The sequence below is a fragment of the Rhinolophus hipposideros genome, assembly GCF_964194185.1.
Source record: "Rhinolophus hipposideros genome assembly, chromosome: 5".
NCBI classification, from domain to species: Eukaryota; Metazoa; Chordata; class Mammalia; order Chiroptera; family Rhinolophidae; genus Rhinolophus; species Rhinolophus hipposideros.
The window spans coordinates 37,770,619-37,796,034 of NC_138051.1; the positions used below are offsets into that span (position 1 = coordinate 37,770,619).

At 55.6% G+C, this 25,416-nt stretch overlaps 2 protein-coding genes across 7 annotated transcripts in view; both read left to right on the top strand.

Annotated features, from left to right (window-relative positions):
- BAHD1 (bromo adjacent homology domain containing 1) overlaps window positions 1–14,711 on the top strand; it is a 24,872-nt gene extending 10,161 nt beyond the window's left edge. For 4 of the 6 annotated variants that reach the window (XM_081050079.1, XM_081050084.1, XM_081050081.1 and 1 more), the window contains exons 2-7: window positions 5,918–7,360; window positions 9,140–9,522; window positions 10,493–10,652; window positions 11,050–11,126; window positions 11,882–11,982; window positions 12,460–14,711. In XM_081050079.1, the coding sequence (XP_080906205.1) occupies window positions 5,918–7,360; window positions 9,140–9,522; window positions 10,493–10,652; window positions 11,050–11,126; window positions 11,882–11,982; window positions 12,460–12,649 (2,354 nt within the window). In that variant the 3' untranslated portion in view covers window positions 12,650–14,711. The remainder of the gene's footprint in view (window positions 1–5,917; window positions 7,361–9,139; window positions 9,523–10,492; window positions 10,653–11,049; window positions 11,127–11,881; window positions 11,983–12,459) is intronic. The other 2 variants (XM_081050080.1, XM_081050083.1) reach the window with 1 other exon arrangement.
- Window positions 14,712–17,190: 2,479 nt separating this feature from the next.
- Window positions 17,191–20,328, top strand: CHST14 (carbohydrate sulfotransferase 14). The gene has a single exon (XM_081048506.1). The coding sequence runs from the start codon at window positions 17,367–17,369 to the stop codon at window positions 18,495–18,497; it is 1,131 nt and encodes a 376-aa protein (XP_080904632.1). The 5' UTR covers window positions 17,191–17,366; the 3' UTR covers window positions 18,498–20,328.
- The last annotated feature ends 5,088 nt before the right edge of the window (window positions 20,329–25,416 follow it).

Below are 25,416 nucleotides of genomic sequence, written 5' to 3' on the forward strand. Positions count from 1 at the left end.
GCTGAGCTGGACCCACACCTGCAGATACAGGTTTCCCTCTGGCACACAGGAACGGTGCACTGGGAAGAAGCTAAGGGAAGGCAGATTGCTTAACACAGGGGCATGGGCCTTAAAGAAATCCTGTAAAGACTCGGTTTGTATTGCACCTGATTACCTTCTAATTTGTCAGGTTAGAGTTTCTTAAAGCAGAACACTGTTGTATGACTAAAATACAAGGCTCTCTGGCCACTGTCCTAGCTTAGAGGTCTGTGTGTTTATATTGATTTCTAGATCCGCGGAGTACCACCTTCCTGTCACACTGAGCCCCCCACCTGTAGGAAGGGCCGTGCCCTAAGACGAGGACACTGGCAGTTCCCAGTGAGGAGAAGGAGATTCCAGTAACTCTACTGTTAATATATTCCTATACTTAATAGCACTTCTCGTATAAAATGGGGGGGGGGGTCCCGCTTTATTATAGTCAGAGTTAAAACTCCTTCTGCACTGAGATTTGTATTCCTTTACACTTACAAGAGGTGCGATGTCTTGCTTTGTGTTCAGAGCCAGAAGCGGAGGTTCTGCACACTTGGGTGCAGCTCGGGGCCTGTGTGCCTGGGCTCTCCTGCTGGAATGGTTAGTGGACAGGAGTAGCCAAAGGGGGTGCCGGCCGTGCCCCAGACCCCACGTGGGGTCGTTGTGGACCTTCCATGCAGGGCTGCTCCACCTCTGGGCTCCTGGGAGCCCCCACTGTGAAGTATGAGGAGCAGGTGGTCTGACAGGCCATAGATAGGCTTGGTGCCTTCGGGGGACAGGCCTGCTTCTCAGATGGCTGCCAGACCTGAAGGCAGTATGTGAAACAAGCTGCGTCCAGATGGGCCAGGCCAGTTGCCTTTGGTTGGGCACTTGGAGCTTCTGTTTGTAGGTTCCTACCCTGATTGTGACATGAATCGAGAGCCCACAGTGAGTGAGGCTGGCTGGGCACCAGGGACGTGGGGCTGGTGGCGGAGGTTACTGCTTCCTCTTAGGGGCAGTGCCCAGGGCTGAGCTCACTGCGGTGTCAGTGCTGCCGCTGGGGCCTTCTCTCTGGTGCCTGCAGTGAAGCGGCAGTCGGATGGCAAGAACAGGCAGGACACAGGCCCTTTGACCCCGTCCTCGGGGCCTTTGGCATCTGAGGAGCTCACCTTTCGCCGTGGAGCTGAGTGTTTCTCAGAGGTGTGGATCTGTTGTTCAGGGTCTGCTGGGATCCAGTTTCTGCCCCTGCCCTCCTCTCGCTGTGTTGTAAACTGAACCCCCACAGTTCACCCCACACTGAGTCCCGCGTGGGAAAGGAGCAGTGTCCCCATCTTTCCCTGAGCTTGACACTTAGGTGCTGTTTCAGTGGACAGGAGCAGAGCAGAGTTCAGGTGCAGTCCGGGTTTCCAGATTCTCACTGGAATCTGGAAGGTGGCTTCCCAGCTGCTCTGGGCTCCTACTGCAGGGAACTGCCCAGGCCGCCCGCCTCTATCTGTGGGTCTGGAAGAGGGGAGAGATGCTTGTCGTCTTGGCTCTGACCCTGCTAGTCTCCTTCAAGTGTGTTTTTCCAGGACCCCTCAGCTCCAAGTCAAGTAGTTGTTTCAGTCTAGTTGTGGAGGGCGCAGCTCACAGCGGCCCATGTGGGGATCGAACCGGCAACCTTGTTGTTAAGAGCATGGCACTCTAACGAACTGAGCTAACCTGCCGCCCTGTAAGGTTCATTTTGATGTATCTATTTTAGATGAGGAATCTGAAGTTTAGAGAAGTTAAGTAAATTGTTCTGAGGGGCACAGCTAGCATTTAAATCCAGGTCTGCTTGAATCAAAGCTTTGGTTCTTTTTGCTTTAGCAGCTCTTAGGGATTCAAGAGATACCAGCCACGTCTCTTTAACTGGCTTTATTATAAGAATTTCAGCAGCTTCACATCTCTGTTTTCCCATGAAATAACATCAACTAAATTTATATGCCTTTGTGCTCTTGCTTTTCTTCTCTGATAGAAGATTCAAGAAACTCGGTGCTCATGAGAACGTGTTATTCCTTTGGGAGAGGAGGGAGGTTATTCCAAGAGAGATTTCAAGGGAGGGCAGTGCTTAACTCGGTGCCAGGTGTGTGGCTTCAGGTGTAACTGGGAAGTGGCCTGGGGCAGGGCCCTTCTTGGCCCTCTCTCAGGTGACCCCCTGGGCTGCCCTTACATAAGTCCCTCCCTGCATAACCCCCTCCTAGTAAAAATAGACCAAAAAACCAAAAATTAAAATGCAGTGGGTAAGAAAGTTTCCAGGAAGAGCCGTGTGGCAGAGCCCTGAGCCTGAGGGGGGCGGGGGGGTTGCCCAGAGCTGGGTAGTAAGTAAGGGGAGCGTGGCCAAGGCTGAGCACCTCTTCCTGGCCAGGCCCCACCCTGAGTTCACCCGCAGTGGAGCCCACAGCCCACATTCTTCCAGGCCTCTGACCCGCCCTGGTACACAACATCTTGGATGTACTTCATCTGTCCTGGTGTGTGTGGGGGGTGGGGGGGTTGGGGGGGTTGCACAGTGCTGCTGCCCTGTGAGGGCAAAAGACAAATCCTCCCTGCCTTTCTGCTTCTGTGGAGATGACCTCCCCCAGCCCTGCATAGGCTGGGCTGCATCGAGGCCCAGACTCTGCCTTGCTACTTAAGCTGGGCCTGAGATCCGCTTGATTTTGAGACCCCACGTGCCTGGGCTTAGAAGGCCGACGGGCTGTCTGTAGAGTACACTTACGATTTTGGATTCCACATGTGGTTTGCTAGTCTTTGGCTTGGAGAAACCACCAGTGGCCACTGTTCTTCATTGGCAGCCAGCTGTTTTGCTGTTCAGAGCTGTGCACAATCAGACTGGTTTTCCTCATGGAGAGCTTGCTTGATATGGTCTAGGTGAGCGGTAATGTGCCCTGGGAGTCCCTCCTAGGAATCTTCTCCCAGGGGGGCTGGACTGTCTGTGCCCCGGAGGAAAGGGCTTCCCTGAGAGGAAGAGGGCAGTGCTGAGAGAACCCAGGCATCCTGTCTCTCGGCAGTGCTAGCCATTCCTGGTGGAGCTGGTGTATAAGTAGGAGGCACAGGACAGCAGCAAGACTGGCAGAGGTAGAATGGGAACCAAGCCTACTGCTTTCCAGGAGCTTTTTTCCCCAAGGAGCTGTGCCACCCCTTGCAGGCTGGGAGCCCCCTCCATCCAGCCCCACTCGGGGAAAAGCTGTAGCTGAGGTTCTCACATGTCCAGCTTCCAAGTATGGCTCCTACTTGCTCTCCTCGGTGTGGAGTGCAGTGAGGCCGGCAGCAGAGACCCCGGCCTCTTCTCAGTGGTGAGTGACTTTGCCACCTTAGGCACCTCATGAAAGCGAGGAGTCATTTTGCAACGTGCTTTTGTGATGGCCTTGGGTGTTTTTAGCGGGTAGCTGGATTTGGCATTTGAGGGAGGCTTGCAGGAGGATCTCATGCTTGATTTGGAAATGTGACTCGCTCTCTGTGATCAGAGGCTTCCCTGATAGTCAGCTGGATCGTCAGCCTGGGGACAGTGGGTGTCCCCGAGGGACTGGAGGCCTGAATGGGACGTGAAGGAGAGCGCTATGCTACAGGGAACAAATTCCCAGGTTCTGGAGACAGGCTCCTAGAAGTGGAAAGCTCCTCTCCCAGCTGGGGACCTTTTGCACATTGAGAGGGAAAGACTGAGTCAGGGAAGTGGCCCAGAATCCCAGGACCACCCAGCTGTGCAGCTAGTCCCCTAGCAGACTGGGGAGCCAGGGGGAAGCAGGACAGACCAGCTAAGAGCTCTGTTGCTCTTTCACTTGCCGGGCTTGAAAGGACCTCCCTGTGCACGCTCTTTGCCGTCCACCCCCTCCTTGCTCTGTGCTTGTCTGTGTCCTTAAAGGCCACAAGCCCAGGTGACCTCAGCCTTGGCCCCCAGCCATTTCCAGGCCTGACTCCTCTGGTAACTTGGGGCCGGTGGAGGGGCTTTGGCCCCTGCTCAGCTGTGTGGTCTGTTCACTGTCTCCAGGCCTTCTGGGTGGGGGAGGGCTGGCCCTAGGCTTTCCTAGGAGATACAGATGCGCTTCTCCTTGTCGCTGCTTCTCCGCCGCTGACCCAGGGCTGCCCTTCATTTGAGGAAAGGGTCTGTGGGTTGTAAGCAACTGGGATGCTTTTGCGTGAAAGGGTGTATTACTCATGCTGAGCAAACGGGGCTACGTGGTCACCCTGATTAGAGGCAGGAGTCTTACGGAGCCAGCAAATGCCTGGCATGTTTTAGGAGCTCTTCTGTCTGTGCTTTAGGAATGAATGTATTTGCCTTCTCTGACTCTGTCTTGCTTGGGATCAGGTCTCAGAGCGCTGCAGGTCCCCGCATGTGGACAGCAACGCCGGACGCACTGCCTCCATTTTCCCGTTTTCCAGGTTCTTTCTCATGGGTGAGGGACATCCATGCTGCCCTCAGCCTGTTTTTCTGAGAGTTCTGTCTCAAATAGTGCAGCATGTCTCAGGAGAGAAGGGACCTAGTGACCCCAGCCAGTGGCCCAATGCCACCGGAGCTACGTGGGAAGGGCTCGGAATCCCTGGGAGCCCTCAGGCCTGGGACTTTCAGGGTTAAATCCTTGGCCCAGCAGGACTGCCCTCAGCTCTTTGGATGGAATGAGTGTGAATAATAATAGCAGTGGGGAAATTAGGCTGGAGAGCCTGGGCCTGCTGAGGCCAGCCGGTGGGTGGGTGGGGGGGTGGTCTGCAGGGTGCCCTGCAGGGCAGAGCCTCCTCTGGTACCTTACTTGGCAACACCTTGCTTTCGGTTGGGGAGTAGATAAGGAGTGAACAGCTCCGTAGTCTCTGACCACCGCCACCCCTGCCTCACTCCCAGTTCCTTATTGCCTCAGCGGTATCAGCTTCCAGAGAGAGCACAGCCAGCTCTGGCCTCTCTTTCAGGATGAGCCCAGGTTGCCCCTGGTGTGTTGGGGTCGGATTGGGGGAATGTTTGCCAGGCAAAGTTAGGGACTGATGCCTGTTCATGGGCATTTTCTGTCAGGGGCTCTGGGCTTCCTGGCACTGCCCCCATCCAGCCTCCTGCCTGGAGTCCTGCCTACCAGGAGAGGGGCCTGAGGTATAGGGCAAGACACTAGTGGGTGGTAGGAGGTTAAGGAGGTACCACAGGTCTAGTGTATGGTCCCTGGGTCTCCTACCCAGAATGCTGTCCCGGCTATACCTGCACCCTGCCCCAGGCACTGGCACTGTTTAGGCTGCCCTTCCCTGGAATACCTTGGATCAAGGTGGGTCTGGCTCCTAGGGCTGGCTGAGACTGCACCTCACCCCAGACTCCTCACAGCCAAGCCTTCACCTTTGCAGGGTTTTTCCAGCAAGACCTAGCTTATGGCTGTTCTGCCGTGTGTGCTGAGGAGGGCGTTCTCCCAGGCTGGACTTTGCCTCCTCATGGCCTAGCAAGCAGTTCCTCATCTCTGCTCCTCTGTCCTGCTTATCATCCTATGGCCAGTCTCAGAGTCCCCAAGATGGGGGAGGGGGTTGGTATATTTTTGAAGGAATAGATGGGCTCCCATCACCCAAGGCCCCATCCTGGCTCGCTGTCTTCAGAGCCCCCTCCTGGCCTGTGATGAGTATCTAGTGGGAGAAGAACAGCAAGAGGGAACAGAGAGTTTTGCTCCCAGCTCCTTCTAACCATGGGGTCTGCGTTGCTCTGCAGGCTCCCTGAAGGCTTAGTTCAGAGGACCCTAGGCTAAAAGAAGAGGGAGGCAACCAGTCCTTGCACAGCTGCTGGTAACCTGATCCCACTGGCCCTTTTAACCCGAGTAGTGGGGTCCTGGGAAAATCCAGGCTGGAAACAGGGTGAGGGTAGGTCAGAGTTACTGCAGGTGGGGTTGGGGAGGCTGCAGTGCGGGAGAAAGCAGGCAGGGTGGGCTTCTCTCATTGCCTGCCTTCTGTCCTGCAGATTGGAGGTACTCCATGACACACACTCGGAGAAAGTCCCTTCCCATGTTGAGTTCAGGCCCCACTGGCCGCCGGGAGCCCCTGCAGATGGAAGGCAGCAGCATGGAGCAGGGGGTGGAGGGTATGGAGCCAGGCATGCCTGAGAGCCCAGGGCAGCTCGCAGGGCGCCGCAAGAATTACCCGCTGCGTAAACGCCCCTTGGTTCCTGAGAAGCCCAAGGCCTGCAAAGTGCTGCTCACTCGCCTGGAGAACGTGGCCGGTCCACGGAGTGCAGATGAGGCAGATGAGCTGCCCCCTGACCTGCCCAAACCGCCCAGCCCAGCGCCATCCAGTGAAGACACTGGCCTCGCCCAGCCTCGCAAACGGCGCCTGGCCTCGCTCAATGCTGAGGCCCTCAACAACCTGCTCCTGGAGCGGGAGGACACCAGCAGCCTGGCCGGCAGTCGCCGCAACCGAGGGGGAGACCCCAATCGCAGCCGGGACCGCGACCGGACCTCTGGGGGCTGGTCTTCCTCCAAGAAGCGGCCCCGGCTAAGGGACGTTGGAGGAGGAAGTCGGGACCTGTCCCCAGAGCCAGCACCGGATGAAGGAGCCCGCCGAGATGGTGACCCAGCTCCCAAGAGGCTGGCCAGCCTGAATGCAGCTGCCTTCCTGAAGCTGAGCCAGGAGCGAGAGCTACCCCTGCGGCCACCTCGTGCCCACCCAGAAGCTGATGGGCGCTCCACTGAGCCACCAGTCCTGAAGGCCCCGAGGCCAAAGTGGGCCAAGGTCAACGGCAAGAACTATCCGAAGACCCGGCAGAGTGCCAGCTCTGGGGAGGCTACAGGCCCACCTGGCTGGCAGGGGTACCCAGAGGAGCCATGGCTATCTGCCACCCCTCGTGGGCCCGCCAGCCAGCCACCTTATCAGCAACCCCTGAGAAAAGCTCTGGAGAGCCCGTTGGGGCTGCGTCCCCACCTGCCACTGCTGATGGGTGGGCAGGCAGCCCTGAAGCCAGAGCCTGGACGCCCAGGAGAGGAGTCACCTGCCCCCAAGCAGGAACTGCACCAGCCCTCTTTCCCCACGCCCCAGCTGTCCCCCCTGCCCATGCCTGGCAACCCTGCCGACTACAGGAGCCTGTGTGGGCCGCCGGAGCTCACTGCACTGGGCAGCTTCTATCTGTACTGCAACCAAGACGGCCTGCAGTGTGGAGGCTACGCCCCTTGCCCCATGCTCCCCGAGGGCAAGCTGTCCTCAGTGGCTGCTCCTACCGAGGGGCTCCTCTTGGCCCCGGGCTCAGTGCCTATGGGCACTCCTTTCCAGCACCCTCCCTGGGGCTCTCGCTACTGCTCCAGCGACGACGCTGGAGTGAATGGCTACAGCATCTGTGAAATGTTGCCCCCTTCGCTTACCCATATCGGCACTACCTGTGGCGGCTGTTCCTACAAAATGCCTTTTGCAGCAGGTAAGCCTTCCTAGGGTTGGGATGTATCAGGGAGTCTCAGACATGGTATCCCAGGAGGGTGGGTCATGGATCAAGTGGGGCTCCTCGGGGTCCAGCAACTGCATGGGAGGTAGGGACTTTGAGAGGGGAGGACCATCTTCTTTTTGTGCCCCAAGCCAAGGAGCATTCCCAGGAAACCATGTTTAGCTCTGAGCAGCCCTGCTCTGTCCTTGCTATCTAGGCAAATGTCTCGGTCTGGCAGGAAGGTAGCATTGTGGTGGTGGAAAGGGTGCTAGGACCTGTCCTCCTTCCCCATTGGGATTCTCAGACTCTGAGTAGCAAGTTAGATACTAAAATGAGGGCTTTTGTCAGGTTGTTCCCATGTCCCTCTGCCCTCCTCACGGAAAGCTAAAATTCCTTCCTTTCAAGGAGCCCAGACCATCTGTGTACTGTCCAGGTTCAGCATTCATGGGAAGGGTGAGGGGTACCAGGCCCACTAAGTAGTGCCAGCTGTGGTAGGACAGCTTCACCCTGGCCATTCAGACCTTGAAAGAGAAGTGCCCAGTTGGCATCACCTTTCCAGGGATAGCCAGGGGGTCACACTCCGAGAACAGACAGAGTTCCCTGGCACAGGCAGGCTGCTCTTAGGGCCCGTGGCTTTGGTGTCTGCCTTCCTGGCAAGACCCAGACACCTGAGAGGCTTGCGCTACAGCTGATGAGACACCTCCACGGTGATCTCTCTTCCCCCAAATTGGCAGGAGTGTCCTCACATGCCTCTCCAGGCCCTTCTTGGCTCCTGGGTGGAAACTCGGTGACCAGAGCCATCCTGTCCGGCAAGTCGGCCCTGCTTGTGGCAAAATGAGGGGCCAGGCCTTCCCAGGGCTCTCCCCTACCCCCACACCCCTTCTTGTAGGGGTCTATAAAACAATTTTATAGACCAGTTGACTCTGGCCAGACTGGTTGTTTCAGATTCTAGAGTGAGTTGGAGCTCTTAGAAATGAGAACATGCTGCTGCTTGGGCCTTTCCTCCTCTTTTGTACCACTCTCCAAATCTGGGCACCTAAGCTGTTGGGACCCAAGACCCTACTCCCTTCCCCTGAAACACCAGTAAGACTGTGCTAAAGCACTTTACAGAAGGGAGGCCATGTGGCATGTAATTAAGCATAGACTGTGGAGCTAGACTGCTCGGAGTGAAATGTTCTCCTCCACTTCCTTAGCCATGTGACTGTGGGGCAAGTAACTGCTCCCTGTCTCAGTTTTCTTAATTGTAAAATGAGGATAATGCTGCCTGTCTCATAGGGTTGTTGTAAGGATGAGATGAGTTCATACATTGATAAGAAAAACACCTAGGACAGACTACATGATATTTGCATCTACTACTTCTATTGCAAGGCACTGAGAGAGGTAAAGTAACTTGTCTGAGGTCACACAGCTAGTAAGTAGCAGATTCGGGATTCGTATACTGGGCTGTCTGATCCTGCCTCCCTTGCTCCTCAGCACTGTGGAAGCCTTAGAGAAGATTAAGTCAGAACTAGTGAAGCGGTTCCCATTGCCCACTCCCTTCCTTCTTTCAGGCTGGAAGGGGAGATGGAGATGTCTGTGGGTCATTCTCCAAGGTCAAGAACAACCCTTGGCCAGTCACTCTTGACCATCCACTTCAAAGACCCCTGACCCCACTGACCTTTGGGTTCACACTTAGAATTAAGACAGGAGCAGACTCTGAAAGCAGAGGTCCCCGGGGGAGGGGGGGGCGTTACTGCTTATCCTTATCTGCCCTGACCCCCTCTCTCCTTTTCTCAGAAAGCTGCAGGTCCCTGGGCCAGCTGGAATTTCCTCTCCCAGAAGCTGGCCACCCAGCCTCACCTGCCCATCCCCTCCTGGGATGCCCGGTGCCCAGCGTGCCACCTGCAGCAGAGCCTGTCCCCCATCTTCAGACACCCACCTCGGAGCCCCAGACAGTAGCTCGCGCGTGCCCTCAGAGCGCCAAGCCTCCTAGTGGCTCCAAGTCAGGCCTTCGCACAGGCCCCAGCTGTAGGCACACTGTGAGGGGCAAGGCTGCCCACAGGCCCAGTCACCCCAAGCAACCACGTGTCCAGCGCCCGCGCCCACGACGCCGACGCCGACGCCGCACGAACGGCTGGGTGCCTGTGGGGGCTGCCTGTGAGAAGGCCGTCTATGTCTTGGTGAGTGCCAGCTCCTAACTCTGGGGAGAAGGCAGGGTGGCGTGAGGATAGAGGACCTGCGTGCAGTGAGGTGGGTCCCAGGAAGCCTGGCTCTAGCTACTCAGAGCTGACAAAGGGCTCCAGCTCATTCGGGCTCCAGGAACTAGTCCTGCTGGCCCAGCCTCCTCCCCCAGCCCCTACTGATCCTGTGCTGCGTGCCTTGGGGAGGTCAGAGCGTGCACGGAGGCAGTCACAGCTGGCGGCTGCCATCGCTGTCATCGATTTCTCAGGGATGGTACCTGAAGTGTCTTCACCTTTCATCCCTCTCACACTGTCCTGTCTGTCCTGGCTTATAAAGTGGAGGGCTTTCATGGAAGTTTTTCGGATAAGTACGAGTATGTGTAGAGAAAATTGGGATAGGCAGAGAAAATCAGTGATAACAGGAACATCTGGGATGATGAAAAGAATATTGAAATTTATTGAGCACTTCTTAGGTGTCAGAACGGAGCTAAGCACCTTGCATTATCTGCTTTCATCCTCACTACCCTATGATGTATGTACCTCATGTTTTTATAATTATTCTCACGTCACAGATGAGCAAACTGAGGCTTAGCAGCAGATTAAGTAATTTGCCCAAGTCTAGGCCACTTGCAGTGGTAGTTTAAGGGTCAAAACCAGACGGTCCCATCAGGAAGCAGTGCTGGGGGCTTGGAGTGGGACGTGGTGCTCAGGGTACAGTCCCAGAAGCTTCCAGCCGCTTTCCCAACTCTGCTTCCATTTCTTACCCTTTCTCCAATCCTGGGGACGCTCCATCCCCATCCTGTTCCTGAAAGCCAGGCTTAGGGAGAAGGGGCTGCTTGTGCAGTTTCCCACCCTTAGCGGTGTGGCTACCCTGAGGAAAGCATAAAGAGAATGCCATTCCCACCCCCACCCCCCGCCCCCGACTCAGAGCAGCCCTACAGCCGCGTTTGTGTCATTGGTTGTTGCTTAGGATGAACCGGAACCAGCCATCCGAAAGAGCTACCAGGCGGTGGAGCGGCACGGAGAGACCATCCGCGTCCGGGACACTGTCCTCCTCAAGTCAGGCCCACGGAAGACGTCCACACCTTACGTGGCCAAGATCTCTGCCCTCTGGGAGAACCCTGAATCAGGTACCCCCGTGTGGAGTTTGACGTGGCACAGGTCTCCCCGTGTTCTGGTCACAGCCTGCCCTTCCCTCAGCCGGGATCTGTCTGCTGCGAGGGCTGAGGGAGCCTTGTGACCTGGCTTGGATCAGCTCATGAACCTTCCCTGTCACCGGGACCTGGGCACCTGTCTCCCTTCCTCACCTGTCAGTGCTTTCCCCCCCTTCTCCCTCCGTGCCTGACAGCATGCCAGATCACGGAATGCCAGGCGTGGCTTGAGGCAGAGGACACGGGTGGTTGGAGGCTGCAGGATTGGCCCAGCGTTGATGTTGGATGAGCCTCCGGGGCACGTGGCCAGCCTGCCTGTCTTAAGTAATTCTGGGGTTGCCAGCTCAAGCCATGACTGCTTCTCTTGTCCCCCCAGGAGAGCTGATGATGAGCCTCTTGTGGTATTACCGACCAGAGCACTTACAGGGAGGCCGCAGTCCCAGCATGCACGAGGTGAGCTCCCTGGCAAAGGGGTCGCGAAATGCAGGGGTGGCAGAGGGAGAGATTGTGTCCTAAGAAGGTGGTATGGGGAGGGCAGCCAAGGGGCATTCAAGCTCCTATACTTGTCACCTTTGATGTCAGAGAACTTGGGGAAGGGCGTGGGTTTCAGCCTCTTTTCCCAACCCTGCCTGATTCATGTTTCAAAGGGAATATCCTCTTTGTCTTGAAAGGGGGGCAGAAAGGGAGCCCGTGAGGGCAGGGTGCTAGAATGGGAGGAAGTGGATAAGTCCCCCTGGCGACACCTGGCCCCCTTTGATACCATCTGCAGCATGAGAGGGAGGGGAAAAGGACCCCTCCTAGTGCTCTCCCAATGTTGTGCTAGGAGCAGTAATGCCCCCTGGCTGTGGTCCCTCTCCCCCAGCCTTTTGCTCTGTTTCTCTCACTGGGAGTTTTCAGAAAGATGTGCACCAACTCCCTCCCTTCTCCCCTGGGCTGAAGTGGGGGGGTGGCCAGGAAACTGATTACAGTCGGGCTGGAGGCAGTACCTCGCTTCTCCAGAGTAGCAGGTGACCTGCAAGAAACCTGAAAGGAATGCTTAGGGTGCCAGGTGAGGAGCAGTTAGCCTCAGATGCCAGGGTAGCTGCCCTGCTTTCTGGGCACTAGCTGGGGTTCGGTCAGGAGTCTCCGCAGAGGGTTAATGTCTGCCTTGTCCCTGGAGTTAGGTGCTTCCAACTCCTGTAACCGACCTCCTCCCCTCTCCCCTTGAGCCTTTGCAGAATGAAGTCTTTGCATCGCGACATCAGGACCAGAACAGTGTGGCCTGCATCGAGGAGAAGTGCTACGTGCTGACGTTCGCCGAGTACTGCAGGTGGGTGGTGCGTTGCGCCTTTGGCTGGCCTCTCTCCCAGCCTCCTCAGGGCTGTTTGAGGCCTGCCTGTGATCCCCAAGGGGGTCTCACTGAGCCTGACCTCCCAGAACTTTCTTCCTCATAGCCTGTTTCTACCATCTGATTTTTTTGAGGGGGTGCTGGGGGGACAACGTTGTTGCTGTCTAAGGCAGAATGGTTGGGCAGAGTTCGGCTGGTTACAGTTGTGCCCTCTCAGGAAATCAGGGAGAATTGGCAGCTGGGAGGGAGGGAGGCCCTTGCAGGTGTGGTTCCCTAGTGACAGGAGGTAGACTGGCGGTTGGCAGAGAGGACACATCACCCCCAGGACAGGGATGGAGGCAACAGCAGCCCTTGCAGAGGCAGGAGGGGGCATCCCAGCTCTGCGGACAGGGTGGGGAAGGAGTTGCTCTTCCTACAAAGGTGGCTTCAATAAAGACAGCGAACTGTGTGTCACTGCAGATTCTGTGCCATGGCCAAACGCCGAGGCGAGGGCCTCCCCAGCCGAAAGACAGCACTGGTGCCCCCATCTGCGGACTACTCCACCCCGCCACACCGCACGGTGCCCGAGGATACAGACCCTGAGCTGGTGTTTCTTTGCCGCCATGTCTACGACTTCCGCCACGGCCGCATCCTCAAGAACCCCCAGTAGCCTCCTCCTGCCCACACTGGGGCTGCCCGTGGGCAAGTGGGGCTCTGGGCAGGGGCACTGCTTTGAAGCACAGCACTTGGTTAAGGGTCCACAGGGACCTGAGGTTGCTGGCCTGTGGTTCTCTCGGTGGGAGGGCAGGGGCCCCTGTGGGTTCTGGGCCCCAGGGGAGGGAGGGGGAGGCCAGGATATAAGAAAAGCATCAGAATCCTCAGTGTGGCGCAGGGGACCTCTCTGGTCCCAGGCGGAGACTCCTGAAGAAGCAGTCTTCCCTGAGGCTAGGCCAAGCCTGAGGGGCCTGGGCCCTGGGAGGCGGGAGGTCCTTCAGGAACTAGACCCAACAGACCCTTCTGTCGCCTCCCCTCAGCCCTTCAGGGGGGAATGGAGCCAGCTTACCTCACCCACTGTGACCCACTGCTTCCCCCTCAGCCTGGGACCAGGCTCTTTCAGATTCTAGTACGGCTCCGAGCTCGTTCTTTTGAGGCATAGAGAGCCAGAGTCTAGCTTCCAGAGCATGGACTTCCTCTTCCTGGCTTTGGGGCCTTCCCCTGGCTTTCCTCCTTTGCCCCTGCAGTAGCCCCTGGTGCTGGGACAAGTTACCCAGCCCTCACAGTTATGGGTGTGGCCCACTTGTGGGAGTCAGCTTCCTGTTCGCCTCCTAGTGAGGGGCCACCCAGCAGGTCTGGCTTCCCAGAAGTTAACTGATTAACGTGGTTTGTCATGTCTGGGAGGGCAGAAGGGAGCTGGGAGGGGGTGGGGGGCAGGGGGCAAGGAAAATTGCTACCTGATTTATTGAAGACTTTTCCTCTTGCCTTACACTTGGAGGTTCTAGGAAACCTCTTGCAGAACTTCACATATGACTCTTCAAGCCACACCCACCTGAAATCAAACCAAAGGAGTGCTGTGGCTCCCCTTGCCCTGCCACCCCTTACCCTAGTCTTTTGTAGATTGCACTAATTTACATCCCAGCGAGAATCAACACTGTATCAGTCCACAGACCTGCTGAGCTGCAGCCACTGGCACTCTAGGAGCTGAGGACCGCGTTTTCAGTTTGTTCCTGTTGCCCAGGGGCCCTGTTCTCACCTCACGCTGCTCCCCAGAGTAAAATTAGGAGGCTCAGACCCCTGTTGTCCTTTCTAGGACTAGGCCCTGACCCTGGGGTACTTTGTAAGGGGGCTGGAGCAGCCTGATTCTTTCCAATTTGTACCAAAGAGGAGCTTGGTGAGGAGAGAGAGAGGAGCCGGATGTGGCTTGGTCTGGCGCTGGGAACCTGCTTGTGAGCACTTCCACAGGGCACACTCGGGGGTCAGAAGCCAGGGAGGGCAGCGCTGGGTCCTCCTGCCCCAGCGAGGGGCAGACATGGACCCAGCAGGCTAAGGAGGTGGCACTGGGTGAGGGCAGTCGGGCAGGGTCTGAAGATGGAGGTGGAGCGAGTCCTGAGAGCACTCCCAGCAAGCCAGGCCCTGTGCTGTCCCTGAGAAAGTGGGCCGCTCCTGCTTGGTCATTGGGCGGAGGGGCGGGGGAAGCCTAGAGGCTTCAGAGGTAAATTTACACAGGGGAAGCCCAAACTCCCAAGAAAAGGGGTTCAGGTTCCCTTGTATGGAATAAGCTGTTTGGAGGAAGGCATTGGTCTGGGAGGGTGGTCCGGTAGAAGAAGTCACCAGAGTGGCCATGGGGCTTCTGGAGAGGCAGCTGTGGAGCCTGCTCATTCCCAGGGTGCTGGGCCCTTGCTGCCAAGGAGCTCGGCTTCCCCCAGCAGGAGAGATCAAGGTCCTCCTCCCAGGGTCTGCTGCCCAGAACTGAAATGCTTTTGAAATCTCTTAGATGTTGAAATATTTTTTCGAACCTGAAAATGCAACTGGTAGAATTTCGATGGAAGCATAATTCATGTAAAATATATTTTAGTTGATATTTTGTAAAATGCACTTTTTGTGTGTGTCGACCCTGGTTTCTCAGATCTGTATTTCAGTGTTTACAAGGGAGGGAGGACCTTTCCTCACCTCCCTTTTGACAGAGATTAGAAGTACTTCTTTAAGAAAAAAATAAATTTGAAAAATTGTATTGATTTAGAAAAGGATCATTTCCTGCGTGTCTTGTCATCTTTTTATGTGTGTGTGTGGAGGGGCTCACTACTCTTTATTTTCGGGGTCCCTCTTGACACTTGCAGTGCAGGGGCTCACTAAGGCCAGTAAGTGAAGAGGGCAGGAGAGTAGGGGGAAGGCAGAGAGAGGAGAGGAGACAGAGGGAATGGGAACTTGGAGTTGGCTTCTTAGCATCGTTGTAGCCAGAGCCACCTGCTTGGGCTGTGTGAAATTTTTGGGTTGCCAGCCCTCACCTGGCCAGTGACCTGGGAACCACATAGGTGCAGTGAAGATACCACCTTATTGCCCTGGGTCATCCCCTTGGGGAGCTGGTCAGCAGAAAGCCTAGGGCCTCAGTATCTAGCAGCTGGCATTCCTCGCTGAGCAGTGAAGACCCCATCATAGAGCCAAGGGTTTGTGACTGCCTGGACCCCTGGTTCACCCCCAAAGCCTCAGTGTTGACTGTGCTCAAGGTGAGGGAGCTGTGAGGCCTAGGGAGTTTCTGGAAGGCAGAGCATGGCTGCCCAGCCCAGTTGCATTTTGTTACGGACATCTGGGCAGGTGCATTTCCATAGAGGTTGTTAGGGGCACGGACAACCCATGGACGTAATAGCACTGCCGTCAGTGTGCTGCCCACAAGCGTCCCGAGTCCCAAGAGTCTCACTGTACAGATAGGAAATGTATGGAGACAAGTACTTTGCCCAAGGACTCGCCCAGCATGAGTGACCGTTCCTGTGGTGACTCTTACTGTGTGATTGCTAACCCAGAAAATCACCAGAGAAATGAGCAGTACACGTGGTGAAATGAATCAAAACTTTTTCATAGTTGTTTTCTTTAGTATAAAAGATGTACTTTTTGTTTAAAAAAAAAAAAAGATGTTAGTAAAAAATGACGCCACCACCAGAAATCTACCTTCAGTACCATTGGCAGCAAGGAGCAGTTTGGTGAAGGCTGAACACCGATGCAGGTTGCTAAATGTGAGGTGCACCCCAGCATTCAGACAGTGGGATGTGGGGGACCTGCTCTGAGTTGAGGAGGCCACAGCATTGCTTCCCCTTGCTCATCCCGTGTGCTGTCACACTGCCAGGATTGGGGGGCCATCCAGGAGTCCTCGAGCTTTTTCTCGTCCCTTGGAACCCTTCATCCTTCTGAATTCATCTGTCAACAGTAGCCCCATTCTCTCACTGAACTCAAAGCCTCTGGGCGTCTTCTACTCCAGTTCCCTCACCCTCTCAGTGCAGCATTCCTGGCATCGGCTGCTTCCTTCCAACCATTCCACGTTTGTGCTCCATTCATCTCTCAAGGGTCCTGATGAGGAATTCAAGCTTTAGAATCAGACCGATGCATGTAGATTCTCAGCTTCCCTGAGCCTCTCTCGTTTCTTTAGCTGGACAGTGGGAATGCCCATAGCACCTACCTCCCAGGGTGGCTGACAAGAGAATACAAAACACTGAACAGGCACCTGCCTCAGTAAATGCTGACTTTAATCACATATTACTACTCTGCCTCAGAGCCTCCCTGGTTCCCCACACATAAGGTGCGGTCTGGGTACTTAGGTACCCAGTTCAAGTGGGGACATGCTGACCACTGACATCCAGGGCATTCACACATCTGCCTCTAGACCACATGGCCGGCCTGGTGCCATTGAGTATGTTTGGCTCTAGGCAAGGAGCTGCTGCCCTGTGCCCCCAGCTCCTCACCCTTCGAACTGCTGAGCGCACAGGTGGTCAAAGGCACCGACTTGTCATTGGCGCCTCACCAGAGAATATCCCAGTTATCCCCCCTCTTCAGGCCTGGGAAAGGGAAAGCAGAGGAGGGGAGAAGATAACATTTCCAGGCATTTCAGCATTACCAATGGGATAAACACCAATCCATCATGTACTGTTAAATCTTAGAGTCAAGCATGCAGGGGAGCCACCGGTCAGTGCGTGACAGCCTTGGCGTGGCTGGGACAGGGTGGGTAGGAGGAGCACACTGGGGACTCCACTCTCAGCGAGAAAGGGGGGCCTCTCCAGACTTTGGGCTCGAGGCGAGCCGTGTGTGTGGCCGAGGACTGAGGCGTGTTCCTCCGGACCCGCTGTTTGGAAGGAAGGGCTCCGCCAGGCCCGCGCGTGCGACCGGGTGTTGGGTTCAGGTCCTCCGTCCAGCTCCTCAGGGCTCGCGCGTCAGCCTGCGTCTTTTCTGCCTGCGGGACCAGGGTAGCTTTTGTCCCCGGAGCCCGGAGGACCCAGAGCGCCCGGGTTTAGGCGCCCTCTCCCGGGTGGGGGTCTGCACACGCCCTCCCAGCCCGCTCCCCGCAGGGGCGCCCGCCCATCTCCCCGCCCCCGGCTGGGCCCGCCCCCGCGCCTGTGTCACAGCAGGGCTGGGGGCGGAGAGCTGCCGGGCGGGACATCCGGCCCCGGTCCCTCGCCGAGCCCGCCCGCCGCCCGCCGCCCGCCGCCCGCCGCCCGCTCCGGCGCCTCTGCGGGGCAGCCGGCCACTCCCGCGCGCGCCTGGGGCCTCCCCCCAGGTCCCTTCCCCGACCCAGTCCGGGTGCTGCGGGCCCACACCGCCGGCGCCCGCCCGCAGGCTGAGCCCGCCTCCCAGCAGACAGCCCTCGGATCGGCCCGGCCCGCGCAGGCCCCCACGCCCGCAGCACCATGTTCCCCCGCCCGCTGACCCCGCTGGCGGCCCCAAATGGCGCCGAGCCCCTGGGCCGGGCTCTGAGAAGGGCCCCACCGGGCAGGGCCCGGGCAGGGCTGGGGGGGCCGCCCCTGCTGCTGCCGTCCATGCTGATGTTCGCGGTAATCGTGGCCTCCAGCGGGCTGCTGCTCATGATCGAGCGGGGAATCCTGGCCGAGATGAAGCCCCTTCCCCTGCACCCTCCAAACCGCGAGGGCTCGGCCAGGCGCGGGACGGTTCCCCGGCCTGGGGGGCTGTCCCTGGATGCCGGGGACTCGGACTTGCAGGTGAGGCAAGACATCCGGAACCGCACCTTGCGGGCAGTGTGCGGACAACCAGGCATGCCCCGGGACCCCTGGGATTTGCCGGTGGGGCAGCGGCGCACTCTGCTGCGCCACATACTCGTTAGTGACCGCTACCGATTCCTCTACTGCTACGTGCCCAAGGTGGCCTGCTCTAACTGGAAACGGGTCCTGAAGGTGCTGGCAGGCGTCCTGGACAGCGTGGACGTCCGCCTCAAGATGGACCACCGTAATGACCTGGTGTTCCTGGCAGACCTGCGGCCGGAGGAGATTCGCTACCGCCTGCAGCACTATTTCAAGTTCATGTTTGTGCGGGACCCCTTGGAACGCCTTCTCTCGGCTTACCGCAACAAGTTTGGTGAGATCCGAGAGTACCAGCAGCGCTATGGGGCTGAGATCGTGAGGCGGTACAGGGTGGGAGCAGGACCCAGCCCTGCAGGGGACGATGTCACCTTCCCCGAGTTCCTGAGATACCTAGTGGATGAGGACCCTGAGCGCATGAATGAGCATTGGATGCCCGTGTACCACCTGTGCCAGCCTTGTGCGGTGCACTATGACTTTGTAGGCTCCTATGAGAGGCTGGAGGCTGACGCTAACCAGGTGCTGGAGTGGGTGCGGGCACCACCCCATGTCCGATTTCCAGCTCGTCAGGCCTGGTACCGGCCTGCCAGCCAAGAAAGCCTGCACTACCACCTGTGCAGTGCCCCACGGGCCCTGCTGCAGGACGTACTGCCTAAGTATATCCTGGACTTCTCCCTATTTGCCTACCCACTGCCTAATGTCACCAGGGAGGCCTGTCACCAGTGACCATGAGTATGGCCAGCAACAACTGGGGACTGATTTTGACAATGCCAGCTTCTTGTGCCTGCCATTCAGAGACACCCTGGCTCTGAGGCCTGGAGCTTCTCCAGATGTCTGGATGGCAAGGGCTGCCCTCGGAACTTCCTTGTCCAGGGTGGGTGCCCACAGTGGCTCAGAAGACAGGGTTGGACAGGAGGCCTGGTGCTCTCCATTGGGGTTTCTTGGGGGCCAGTGTGATCTTTCTTGCCCCGGAGGAGCCAGACACCAGTTTGCCAGTGAAACGACACATGTATTCTACAGACTGGCTCCAGGCCCCTGGCTGCAGGGATTATGCAGTCCATTTGGTCCACCTTAACTTAACCTGTGGCCAAACCCAGAGGTGGCGCCAATCAGCACTGGAACCAGAGCCAGGCTCGTGTGCCTCTCCTCACCCATTCATCCGCTCCATGGGCCACAGGGTTGGAGTTAGCAGTCGTGCCTTACAAATGACTTTTGTGCCTTTTGGCTTCAGACTCAGAATTTCCTACACTTGCCAGGTTCTTTCCATTTTTCCAAGGAAAGGGAAACTGAGTCAGGGCCCTTGCCTTGTAGCTCTAGGACCCAACCTTGTGGGTATCCAAAGACCCCTGTAGGTATCCAAAGACCCCTATGCCCAGCCTCTTGGGGCTCAGGGCACTTCCTCTCTTTACCCAAGGTTGTGGCTGGTGTATCTGACTGCCACTTTTCTGACACATTTATTTAAAATTTGTACTTTTTGATAGAACCCCTACGAAGGCTTTGTTTTCCTAATAGCTAAATTTTTAATAAAGCTGTTTTGTATACAAAGTTAGCATTTCTGATCTCCCTCTGAGCTCCTGTGCAGCCAGCAAATCTCCTAGATGTCTGTCTCCAACTCAGGAGAGGGAGCTCGCAGGTAGAGAAAGGAAGACAAAGTTTAACTTGCTTGGGGCCAGTCCATGCCACACCATGGAGAATTTGGGGGCTCTTCATACATAGGCCATACTGGATCAAAGACTCAGCTTCCGGGATGCCACGAAGGGCAAGCCCCATGAGGAATGGCACACCCCCATGGATTAGTCCCTGAAGAAGGGGGTGGGTATGAGACGCTGTCTCCTCCTCCTCTTAGGAATAGCTCTTGATTGAGGAGGCCCCCAGATGAAAAGGGATTGTTGGGTGTGCAAGGGGAGGTGATGCCTGGCCTTGAGAATTACAGGGAAGGCAAGGAGGTTGAGCGAGGGTCAGGCCCTTGATGACAGTTCCAGAGGAAGTTATGAGGGCCGTGGGAGGATATACCTAGCCTTGCTATTGGCCTCACTTTGGAGGAGAAACTGGGGGAGGAGGCTTCTCTGGGCACTCATGGTGCTCTGCCATGACTCGCAGAAGGCCTCACCTGCCTTACGTGATCTCATATCTGGGTCATATGCCCCTCTTCAGGATCCCCTCGGCTCTGGAGACCTCACCTCAGATAGCATTTACCATGCTTTGTTGTAAACAGCGCAGTTACTTGTCAATCTCTCCCACTGAGGCTGATTTGTGTGAAGTTGAGACCACGTCTGTCTTGTTCACTTGGCATTCCCAGAACCTAGTCCAAGGGGCTGGCATACAAGAGGCATGTGTATGGCTCAGCAGAACCAAGGTGTACATCTCGCTGCAGGACAGAAAACACTGCACTTGGAGTCACCCAGACCGATCCAGTCCCAGTTCTGTTCACCAGCTGGCTGACCATCTCTCTGAACCTCCACCTGCTCCACTGTCTCGTGGAAAGAATAATGCCTGTCTTATGTAGATTGCGATAAGGATTACTAAAGACAAAATGAGTAAAAGGGCCCATCCCAGCACCTGGCTCAATGGTTGTTCTTTGAGATGCTCATCGAACATCTGATCCCTCAGTGGCATGTGGAGACAGGAGAAGCCAGGGCACTGTCCATCCAGCACTGGATTCTGGATCTGTCTCTAGATAGAGCCCCTTTGACCTCTGGGTTCACTTCCTCTGCCAACCAGCTAGTCCTCTTGCTTCTGCCTCAGGGGTCCCCCACCCCCACCCTGCCCTCAGCTTCTTCCTCCTTGGCTGGGAACTGCAGCTCCCGACCTATATAACAGCTAGTCAGTCCCCCTCACAAGTCCTATCGTGTGAAACACTGAGAAGCCAGAAGTTGCTGGGCCCAGCTGTTGTGTTTCCCTCATCTCATTTAGTCCTCACAGCAGCCCAGTATCACAGGTGGTATCCTGTTTTACAGACTCAAAAACTAGCACAGACAGGATTACGTATCTTGCCCAAAGTCCAGCCCAGGTCTGTATGCTCCCAAACTGAGGGATGGGTGGAGGGAGAGAGAGAGAGACAGAGCGAGAGGGAGGGAGATTGAGATTGAGTAAAGTGCTGGTTGAGAAGAATAGGGAGGTTAAGGAAGATGAAAGGCAGGTCATATTTAGGGGTATTTTCACATATTCTCTCTCCTCAGTTCCCTCATTGCTTCATTTGCAAAGAATCCAGTTTAGCCCAGCTGTCATTAACCAGTCTCCACCTTAGAGGATTGGGAGACAAATGAAGCCCTTGATGTGGTTAGCTTATTGACTGGTCTCCTCCCAGACATTCAGGGTGCTAGGCTGCAGAGCACCCTGACAGCCCGGTTCGATGCCTGTGGTGTAGGGAGGAGGGCTTGAGGTAAGAGGGAGAGACACTGCTGAGACAAACCGCCCCCTACTGTCATTATTTTCCCTACAGTCAGCCCCTGAGGAACTTCATTTGTCATCTACCCTTCCTTTCAGAAAAATGGACTTCTTAAAAAGAAGCTGCCAAAGAGGTGGCAGAGAGTTGTAGGGGGCCAGCTGGCCCTAGTGGGGCCTGCCTTATATTGGGCACCCAGGCCAGAGCTGGGGGTGTTGCCAGGGGTGGGGCAGGGGCATTCTCAGGACTGGACGCCTATACTGGCTCGGCTTCTCATCGCCACAAGGAGCCAAGCCCTACGCCACTGCCTGGTGCTTATGAGGGCAAGGGTTCCCATTAGAACTCCATCCTGACAACCAAGTTCTTCTGGGCACGTGGGGCTGGGGCTGCCAATTGTTAACTTCTCTCACCAGCTGAGGGCGATGAACAAAGGAAAGGAGAGGAGCCGGAAGGGGCCTGGCCTTCCAGGTCTGGGCCCTGACTCCACTTCCAGGCTCCAGTTTTCATCTGTTTTTCATTCCGTCTGAAGCTGTTGCCCAGAAACCACCTCACCTTAAATTCTAAGGCTGTTTCTCCTCTTTTTTCTTCTCCCATCTCTGTCTCCTTCCAGGAGGGTCTCCCCACACAGACCCTCTACAGGAAGCAAGGTCTGAGCGGAGCTGCTGACCCTCCCCCTTGGGAAAACACAGAACTCACCTTTACCATAGCTCCAGGCCCCCTCCCAGGGTAGGTCCAGTGCTCTTCTTATTGAACCAGCCCCTGCCTGGCTTCAAGCAAGAGGAAAGGCTTGCTTTCTCTTCCGAAAGGACAATACTAACAATTAGCTGCTCTGAGATCAGAGCACCTCTGCTAGATCATTGGTAAGTACATGTATCATCCTCATCATTCTGTCAACAAGCCAGCAAGGTAAGTAAAATCATTTCCATTTTATAGATGAGGACATTAAGCCCAAGTGATTTGCCTAAAGAGATGGTGGGGTTGGGATTAAAATCCAGCTCCATCTCATGTTTGTTCCTCTGTAAATGAACATGCATCATATGTTAGTTATCCAGCTCATTGCATTTGCTGATGAGCATTGTGTTCGTTTCTCTGATTTTTTTGCCTGTCTCTAGCCCTCCTTCCCAACACTCCACAAGTGATTCTGTCCACAGATCTCTCCAGCTATTATAAAATTCCTCAGGTTTGCCCACCCTGAGAACCAGCTTTCCAGTAGTACTGGACCCAGACCATGAATATACTAGACTTGTAGTATGGGTCCTCCGAGAAGCAGATGCCCAGGCTGAATTAGGTGTACAAGAGATTTATAGGAGAAACAGCTGTGAAGGAGAAAGGGTGAGGGAGCAGAAGGAGGCTGGAAGCGCCTGGCACCTGTGAAAGGAGAGAGGGAGGGATTGGGTGAGAAGGGTCTCCGGTTACAGTGCAGCTCGAAGAAAGTCTCAGCAAGACCAATGGGGAACCCCAGGCAAAGGCTGCCTATTGGAGGAATGCTCCCGAAGGCAGAAATGGGGGGGACACAAACACTGAGGTGGATCAAAAGTAGATCGAAAGCTGTAACAGCCGCTGGGGGGCTGTCAACCAATGACACTTCTCAAAGCAGCTTCTCCTAAAACTAGATGTGAACACAGCACCTCCATGGCTGCCACACAGACCTAACTTGGCTACTCCTACTTATGGGCCTTGATCCCCCAAAGTGTTATTGATATAATGACCTTTTCAACAACCAGAAAACCGCTGTTGGCCTGCTGAGAGCCTCTAGATGTCTGGGGGGTCCTGAACTAAACTCCCCCATGGCCGTTGCCTGGTTTTCTAGCAGCAGGATTGCTGCTGCATCTGCCTTCATTTGGGCATTGGATGACATGTGCCATTGCCCTACCCAAATGCCCACACTGTCATTTTCAGGAGGTTCCCTCTGCAGTTTACCCAACTTGCTGCAGGTTTTGATTTTCTTTGGTTTGTGTCGTTGTCATTAACTGGGTGGACACTGGTGATCACCTTTGCCTCGCTTCTGTCTCTCACAGGCTCAGGGCCTTTCCAGGGAGAGCCTAGAGGTTGAGTTTGGGTGCTAGAGCCCCATACTTCCCAGGGGATACAGCCTAGGCTTCCTCCCAATCTGATCATCACAGAAACTCCAGGGCAACCAGAGAGGGAAGCAAAGTTTCTCTAGAGGGAGCGTCCAGGGACACACATGCCCATGAGTACTACGTCTTCCGTAGCACCCCCTTACTGAGCTTTTGAGCTTGTTATTGCCCTTGAGACCCATCTGCAGAGTCTCACAGAGACAGAGAGTCACAGCATGAGTCTTGATCGTGTCATTGTGAGGGGACAAAGAGGATCAAGTTCAGGCCAGGTCATCCCCTGCTGCTCAACCCTCTAGCTGTGCCAGCCTCAGGCTTCAAGTGGGGCTTTGGGGGCAGGAAGATATGAGGAACTTCAAGAGCTTTGAGAGACGGAGCCTGTCGTTCACTCTTGCCACTGGCTCAGCATCATGCCCAGACCTTCTGGCCTACCACCTCACTGACTGCAGATGGAGGAAACCAGATATCCCACCTTATAGCAGCCGATGGGGCAGGAAGCGATCTACCATTCACGGGAGAGACTGAGCTGCCCCTGGGACTCCTGCCAAAGCCCAAGGGGCAGCAGAGTCCCAAGAGTCCAAGCACTATAGCCAGAGGGGCCATCAGAGTAGAATAGTCCATGGGTACTGGAGATAGGCTACCCCCTGAGCTAAGGGGCACAGGCTGTCTGGAGGAAGGCACTTGAGGCACGCCCAAGAAGAGTGCAGTTGGCTGGGCAGGGGTGGGGAGAATGGGGCAAGGCTTTCTGGTTGAGAAGTTAAGCCAGATGGGGCGTCAGCTGACCATTGGCAACCCAGGCATGCTTCCCCCACTCACCAATGAGAAGTGTAGTGAGCCTCTTTCACAGAAGTGGCTGGACACAATGGCAGGCCAGTTCCCTGGAATAGGGTTCTCCTGCTACCTGTGTGCAAGTGTCCAGTAATACAAAGAAAGCTGTCCTGATAGATGAAAGAGCTGGTCTCACTAAAGCAGGACAACTAGGAGGGAAACACCAGCCCCTGTGCAACTTGTGCGGAGGACTCTGAGATTTGTTCACTGCGACAGCCCCCAGCCCAAGCACCTACAGATAACAGAATGAATAAATAGAGGACTGGGGAGCAATGGGCGCAGAGGAGGAACAGACAAGAAAGGGGATTCACAGTTGCATCTCAGATGCCCGGCCCTCCCTGAGGCTTTTCTCAGCTACTGACCAGTTAGCCCCTCCCTCCTCTGAAGTCCCAGCGTCCCTGGTGCTACACATTTCTAGGAGAGCTTTCAACTCATGGGGTTCTTCGTCTGTCCCTGCCCTATAGACTGGGAGTTTCCCAAAAGCAAGGGCCAGACCTGTTTCTCTTTGTATTTGGTCCATGGAAGGTACTCAATAAAGGTTGAATACGCGGAAGGTCTAATGATTGGATGGATGAACATGGATGGATGGGTGGATGGATGGATTGATAAATGAATGGATGGATGGATGGGTGGATGGGCAGCAGAGGGAATAAAAGAAGAGGAATTTATGTAGGCAGAGAAATCAGGAATCACAGTGGACATCTGGTGGTTAGCACATTGCTTCTTAAAAGGAGGAGACTAGAAGGAAGGAGAGATGTTCCACTAAGGAATCAATAGCAGAGATTTGGCAGATGGAGAAAATGGCCCAGGCAGGGCTGGGTCCTGGGCTTGTTGAGATACAGGAGGAAAAGTGTACCACCTGGAGTGGGAGGAATATAGCTAGGTGACAGGCAGAGGTCATGAAAAGTGGAACCAAGAGAGTTGAGGAGTGACCGTGGGAATTCCCCAAAGAGAAGAACTTCCAGCAATCAATGGCTTCCCTAAAGCAGAGGTAAAAAGGGGCTATGTTCATTTGTTCCTAACCCACCCAGGCTTCCTACAGGAAACCTCCAGTGGTTGTTAGGCAGGGAATCCCTTCGGGTATTAAGGACACAGAGTGACCCAATTCCTATGCTCCAGTCCAGACACTGCCACAAGCCTCTGATAATCTTGAGCAATTCCCTTCTCTAAGTCTTAGTTTCCTCACCTGTCACTTGCACTAGCCTATGGGGACTTGCAGACCACATGAGGAAAGGAATTTTACACGGCCTAAAACTGAACAAGCAGAAGACTGGAGAGCAGCAGTGAATTCAGATACTTGCTGTCTTGCTGTGACAGTCACTAGCTGGGCCAGTTGAACAAGCCTCTAAGCCTTTCT

Bases quoted from the DNA above. Each gene is read 5' to 3' on its own strand.
- CHST14 (XM_081048506.1), top strand. From the start codon at position 17,367: ATGTTCCCCCGCCCGCTGACCCCGCTGGCGGCCCCAAATGGCGCCGAG.